Genomic DNA, 7053 nt, shown 5'->3' on the forward strand with positions numbered 1-7053 from the left:
GCACTTATAAGGGATATGAGCAGCTGTAAGAGAACGGATGGGAAGGGAACTATTAGGAGGGAAAGGGCCAAGTTACTACGACTATATAGCACTGGGAAGGGGTTAGGATAAGGATTTGGGATGGGACGGGGGGAAGGAATGGTGCCCAATCACTTGGACGGTCGGGGATTGAACGCCGACCTGCATGACGCTAGACCATCGCTCTACCGTCCACCCAAAGTGGTGAGAAAACGGAGTGAAGGAACAGTGCCTAACTACTTGCTCCATCGGAGGCCACTGTACAAGTGCTCCAAGTAGCTGGCTTAAGTAACAGGAACACATTACTGAGAAATCTAAGTAACCGTAAAATCTTTGCCAATTATTTTTTTATTAGAAGAATTATTTGCTTAATAGGAAGACAATGTGTGTTGTGACAATGTAATTGTCTGGGTAAATATATGTCTTCGTCAAGAGTAATACTCTTGTATTGCTTCAAGGACGCACTTAGCTAAAGTAATTGCTTACTATTTTAAGTCATATTAATTGTGTATTGTTGGGCGTCAAGGCTCAGGTGAGGTATGTGGCCCACTGATGACCAGACCACACACTAGAAGGTGAAGGGACGACAACGTTTCGGTCCGGATTGGACCATTCTCAAGTCACAATGGACTTGAGAATGGTCCAGGACGGACCGAAACGTCGTCGTCCCTTCACCTTCTAGTGTGTGGTCTGGTCAACATACTTTAGCCACGTTATTGTGACTCCTCGCCTGCATGTGGGCCATTACACGTATGAAGTGCGTGATGAGCACTTGTCAACACGGCTCCTGGCCTGGCATCTTGACGAGTCGTCCTTACTAACAAATATTTTGCAAATGCTTAAAATTCATATTTAGTGTATTACTAATAAATATTACTTCATGTTACTAAAATGTGATGAATTTAAATCATTACAAATAACTCGATACAGACGTGATCTTGGCTGTATGGTACAGCAAGCGAGCAACGGAGTGGTGGGGGGGGGGGTTAACGGAGCCACAGAACATTTCAATCTTCTCATCGATTGCTTTATAAAGATTAATGCAGTCTCTTTACTCTCTCTCTCTCTCTGATATTGACGTAAAGGGTAATTAGAAAGTAGAAATCGATACTATTGAATATGGACAAATCGGAAAGGTTTGTGGACTGATGTAGCTCGAAAACTTAAACTAACCTTCCTAGGCCTAATACACGCTATCTGAGGCCTAATATAATACATATCTGTTATACTAGGCCTAGGAATATTTTAGTTAGTTTTTTACCTTTTATTTTTCCAGACTATAAAGTTAATAGTACCAAATACTACTATCTAACTGTCCATTACATCTTTGTATGCACGATGGTCCACACAGTCACAAAAAGTACTAACAGGAGGATGGATTGCTTTCTTCTGCATTCTTTACCTTGTCGCTTTCTTTCTTCTCTTTCTATCTCAGCTTTTGCAGTTTACCTAAAGTCTACAGAAACGTTTGTACAGAAAAGTTGACAACTTTTATTATTGTCCTCTGTGACTTACCACTAAAGGGGAGGGAATGTCATAACTCTCTCTCTCCCTCCCTCTATTTTGTCTACTTTCTCCCTCGTTAAAAAACTTGTATTAAAGTTATTGAATCTGTTGTGAAACTAAGATTAAAATTAACCGAAATAAATATGTAAAACAAGAAACAAACATGGTATTAAGCTCCCATTAACCAATTCTTCTATCGTCTCAATTTACAAAGTAAAAATGCACTCTTTCCTATATTTTTGGAGGAATATATTTCTTTCCTGTTATAAACATAATGGTAAACTCCATTATTCGGCCAGAATCAACCGATCGTAATAGTTGCAGATCTATAATTTAGCGCCGGAAAATCCACAATAGAATTATTTGTTGTCTTTAAATCCAAATTCCTGTTTTTACATATTTAAAGTTTAGGGAGAAAATTTATTATGTTAGGTTGTTTTGAATTGTGTTAAGTGTGACAACGAGGCTGTTCTTCAGTGTGTTAGGTCTGACAACGAGGCTGTTCTTCAGTGTGTCAGGCCTGACACCGAGGCTGTTCTTCAGTGTGTCAGGCCTGACACCGAGGCTGTTCTTCAGTGTGTTAGGCCTGACAACGAGGCTGTTCTTCAGTGTGTGTCAGGCCTGACAACGAGGCTGTTCTTCAGTGTGTTAGGTCTGACAACGAGGCTGTTCTTCAGTGTGTCAGGCCTGACACCGAGGCTGTTCTTCAGTGTGTCAGGCCTGACACCGAGGCTGTTCTTCAGTGTGTTAGGCCTGACAACGAGGCTGTTCTTCAGTGTGTCAGGCCTGACAACGAGGCTGTTCTTCAGTGTGTTAGGCCTGACAACGAGGCTGTTCTTCAGTGTGTCAGGCCTGACACCGAGGCTGTTCTTCAGTGTGTCAGGCCTGACACCGAGGCTGTTCTTCAGCGTGTTAGGCCTGACAACGAGGCTGTTCTTCAGTGTGTCAGGCCTGACAACGAGGCTGTTCTTCAGTGTGTCAGGCCTGACAACGAGGCTGTTCTTCAGTGTGTTAGGCCTGACAACGAGGCTGTTCTTCAGTGTGTTAGGCCTGACAACGAGGCTGTTCTTCAGTGTGTCAGGCCTGACAACGAGGCTGTTCTTCAGTGTGTCAGGCCTGACAACGAGGCTGTTCTTCAGTGTGTTAGGCCTGACAACGAGGCTGTTCTTCAGTGTGTCAGGCTTGACAACGAGGCTGATCTTTAGCGTGTCAGGCCTGACAACGAGGCTGTTCTTCAGTGTGTTAGGCCTGACAACGAGGCTGTTCTTCAGTGTGTTAGGCCTGACAACGAGGCTGTTCTTCAGTGTGTCAGGCTTGACAACGAGGCTGATCTTCAGCGTGTCAGGCCTGACAACGAGGCTGTTCTTCAGTGTGTCAGGCCTGACAACGAGGCTGTTCTTCAGTGTGTTAGGCCTGACAACGAGGCTGTTCTTCAGTGTGTCAGGCTTGACAACGAGGCTGATCTTTAGCGTGTTAGGCCTGACAACGAGGCTGATCTTTAGCGTGTTAGGCCTGACAACGAGGCTGCCTACCTGGCTGACAGTGTGTGACAGGGAACCCCTACCTGGCTGACACAAAGTCCGACAGACTTACGAAGTAAAGTCTGACGGCGCTGTGTGGGAGTGTCTGCTGATGGCGCTGTGTGGGAGTGTCTGCTGACGGCGCTGTGTGGGAGTGTCTGCTGACGGCGCTGTGTGGGAGTGTCTGCTGACGGCGCTGTGTGGGAGTGTCTGCTGACGGCGCTGTGTGGGAGTGTCTGCTGACGGCGCTGTGTGGGAGTGTCTGCTGACGGCGCTGTGTGGGAGTGTCTGCTGACGGCGCTGTGTGGGAGTGTCTGCTGACGGCGCTGTGTGGGAGTGTCTGCTGACGGCGCTGTGTGGGAGTGTCTGCTGACGGCGCTGTGTGGGAGTGTCTGCTGACGGCGCTGTGTGGGAGTGTCTGCTGACGGCGCTGTGTGGGAGTGTCTGCTGACGGCGCTGTGTGGGAGTGTCTGCTGACGGCGCTGTGTGGGAGTGTCTGCTGACGGCGCTGTGTGGGAGTGTCTGCTGACGGCGCTGTGTGGGAGTGTCTGCTGACGGCGCTGTGTGGGAGTGTCTGCTGACGGCGCTGTGGTTCCTGAAGACCGTAATTAAGGCCTCCACTTCTGCACTTGGTTGTTCTTAGTATTTATAGGGAACTTATTGTCTCTGACATTTGAAAGAAGGAAGGTCCAAAGAGAGAAGGAAGGTCCGATGAAAGAAGGAAGGTCCAAAGAAAGCAGGAAGGTCCGATGAAAGAAGGAATTAAGGTCAGATGAAAGAAGGAATTAAGGCTAGTTGAAAGAAGGAATTAAGGTCCGATGAAAGAAAGAATGTTCAATGAAAGAAGGACGGTACCATGAAAGTTTCCAACAAGCAGTTAAATGATTGTCAGTTGTCAACCCAATACGTTGGTCTTTAAACAAAAGTCGAGATGAAAAGATTAAGATAATTCGAAGGCAAATCACCACATTGACATGCCAACCATAGTTAATACAATTATATGTCGTGGTGAAAGTTTCTCAAACTATTGCAGCTGCAAGAGCCGGGGATATGATGTTCAAAACAATGAACAGCAAGACCAGAGGACGCACAGGACGCAGACGAGCCGCAGGGACGTCAGGATCTGGAGACGCAGACGAGCCGCAGGGACGTCAGGATCTGGAGACGCAGACGAGCCGCAGGGACGTCAGGAGCTGGAGACGCAGACGAGCCGCAGGGACGTCAGGAGCGGGAGGCGCAGGCGAGCCGCAGGGACGTCAGGAGCGGGAGACGCAGACGAGCCGCAGGGACGTCAGGAGCGGGAGACGCAGACGAGCCGCAGGGACGTCAGGAGCGGGAGACGCAGACGAGCCGCAGGGACGTCAGGAGCTGGAGACGCAGACGAGCCGCAGGGACGTCAGGAGCGAGAGACGCAGACGAGCCGCAGGGACGTCAGGAACGGGAGACGCAGACGAGCCGCAGGGACGTCAGGAGCTGGAGACGCAGACGAGCCGCAGGGACGTCAGGAGCTGGAGACGCAGACGAGCCGCAGGGACGTCAGGAGCTGGAGACGCAGACGAGCCGCAGGGACGTCAGGAGCTGGAGACGCAGACGAGCCGCAGGGACGTCAGGAGCGGGAGACGCAGACGAGCCGCAGGGACGTCAGGAGCGGGAGACGCAGACGAGCCGCAGGGACGTCAGGAACGGGAGACGCAGACGAGCCGCAGGGACGTCAGGAGCTGGAGACGCAGACGAGCCGCAGGGACGTCAGGAGCTGGAGACGCAGACGAGCCGCAGGGACGTCAGGAGCTGGAGACGCAGACGAGCCGCAGGGACGTCAGAAGCTGGAGACGCAGACGAGCCGCAGGGACGTCAGGAGCTGGAGACGCAGACGAGCCGCAGGGACGTCAGGAGCTGGAGACGCAGACGAGCCGCAGGGACGTCAGGAGCGGGAGACGCAGACGAGCCGCAGGGACGTCAGGAGCGGGAGACGCAGACGAGCCGCAGGGACGTCAGGAGCTGGAGACGCAGACGAGCCGCAGGGACGTCAGGAGCGGGAGACGCAGACGAGCCGCAGGGACGTCAGGAGCGGGAGACGCAGACGAGCCGCAGGGACGTCAGGAGCGGGAGACGCAGACGAGCCGCAGGGACGTCAGGAGCGGGAGACGCAGACGAGCCGCAGGGACGTCAGGAGCTGGAGACGCAGACGAGCCGCAGGGACGTCAGGAGCGGGAGACGCAGACGAGCCGCAGGGACGTCAGGAGCGGGAGACGCAGACGAGCCGCAGGGACGTCAGGAGCGGGAGACGCAGACGAGCCGCAGGGACGTCAGGAGCGGGAGACGCAGACGAGCCGCAGGGACGTCAGGAGCGGGAGACGCAGACGAGCCGCAGGGACGTCAGGAACGGGAGACGCAGACGAGCTGCAGGGACGTCAGGAACGCGTTGCTAGTGCAAGTTGTCAGCAAGATGAATGACCCAGACCAAGAGGTCGTCGTCGTCGCGACCTCAATAACTTGAGGAAGAACAACGTGGCACTTGAGGAATGTCGGTGGAGTAACCAGCAAGATGGAGGAAGAGGCGAAGCTAGGGAGGATGCACTCAACCCTGCAAGCGTATCTAGGTGAACACAAACACACACACACACACGTGGAGAAAGCAAGTTGCTACACTCTCCCTTGCAAATCTAATAATAGACTGTTGCAGTGTTGAGGACTGCCTCCTGCTTCCGTTTATATCAAATATCAGACACATTTTTAATGACGCGTCACTTTATATTGCTTGTTAATTACAAATGTTAAAGGACGTAATAACACATTATAAACGTGTGTGCTTTCATGCATGTATATATGTGTACAACGTAAAAGTGTACGACACGCACATGAACACATGCGTACACCATGCGTGTATGTGTGTGTACCCGGGGCCAGGACGTACAGTGAGGGAACAGCTCCAGTGTTTTGAACACTGGTGTCGGCTGGGGCAGTGTCACTCTCACTTTCTGTTCCTCTCTCTTAGTGCTTTCTACTGATAATTACCTTACCTCTCTCTCTCTCTCTCCCTCTCTCTCTCTCTCTCCCTCTCTCTCTCTCCCTCTCTCTCTCTCTCTCTCCCAGTCTCCCTCGAGTCAGCCTTCTGGAAAATTATTGGGAAAGACCGACGTTCGAAATGTCAGTCGTCCTATGACGAGGGCGTGGAAATATCACCATGGTGTATACACACACACACACACACACACACGTGTATGTGTGTGTGTGTGTGTGTGTGTAAACACACAAAGAGTGCTGGGAAGACGGGACACCACGAGCGTAGCTCTGATCCTGTAACTACACTTAGGTAATTACACCAGTCCAGTCTAGTGGCATACCTCAGAGGTATGCCACTAGACTGGTCCCAGAACTAAGAGGCATGAGTTACGAGGAAATGCTGCGTGAAAGCTGCCTCATGACACTGGAAGACAGAAGAGTAAGGGGAGACATGATCACTACCTACAAATTTCTCAGAAATTGACAGGGGTAGATAAGGATTAACTGTTTAACACGGGTGGTACGCGAACAAGGGGAGACAGGTGGAGACTGAGTACCCAAATGAGCCACAGGGACGTTAGAAAGAACCTTTTCAGTGTCAGAGTAGTTAACAAATGGAATGCATTAGGAAGTGATGTGGTGGAGGCTGACTCCATACACAGTTTCAAGTGTAGATATGATAGAGCCCAGTAGGCTCAGGAACCTGTACACCAGTTGATTGGCGGTTGAGAGGCGGGACCAAAGAGCCAGAGCTCAACCCTCGCAAGCACAACTAGGTGAGTACACACACACACACACACACACACACACACACACACACACACACACACACACACACGCTCGCGAGGGGGCCCTCGCGGCTGAGTGGACAGCGCTTAGGGGTCGTAGTCCTAATGAGCCGAGTTCGATTCCCAGTGGAGGCGGAAACACTTGGGCAGAGTTTCTTTCATCCTGTTGCACCTGTTCACCTAGCAGTAAATAGGTGCCTGGGAGTTAGACGGCTGCT

At 51.2% G+C, this 7053-nt stretch overlaps 1 protein-coding gene across 1 annotated transcript; it reads left to right on the forward strand.

Annotated features, from left to right (window-relative positions):
- Positions 1–4094: 4094 nt before the first annotated feature.
- On the forward strand, positions 4095–5498 carry LOC138354378 (uncharacterized). The gene has a single exon (XM_069308556.1). The coding sequence runs from the start codon at positions 4095–4097 to the stop codon at positions 5496–5498; it is 1404 nt and encodes a 467-aa protein (XP_069164657.1).
- The last annotated feature ends 1555 nt before the right edge of the window (positions 5499–7053 follow it).

This window comes from Procambarus clarkii, chromosome 62 (genome assembly GCF_040958095.1).
Source record: "Procambarus clarkii isolate CNS0578487 chromosome 62, FALCON_Pclarkii_2.0, whole genome shotgun sequence".
In the NCBI taxonomy this organism is placed as follows: Eukaryota; Metazoa; Arthropoda; class Malacostraca; order Decapoda; family Cambaridae; genus Procambarus; species Procambarus clarkii.

Bases quoted from the DNA above. Each gene is read 5' to 3' on its own strand.
- LOC138354378 (XM_069308556.1), top strand. From the start codon at position 4,095: ATGATGTTCAAAACAATGAACAGCAAGACCAGAGGACGCACAGGACGC.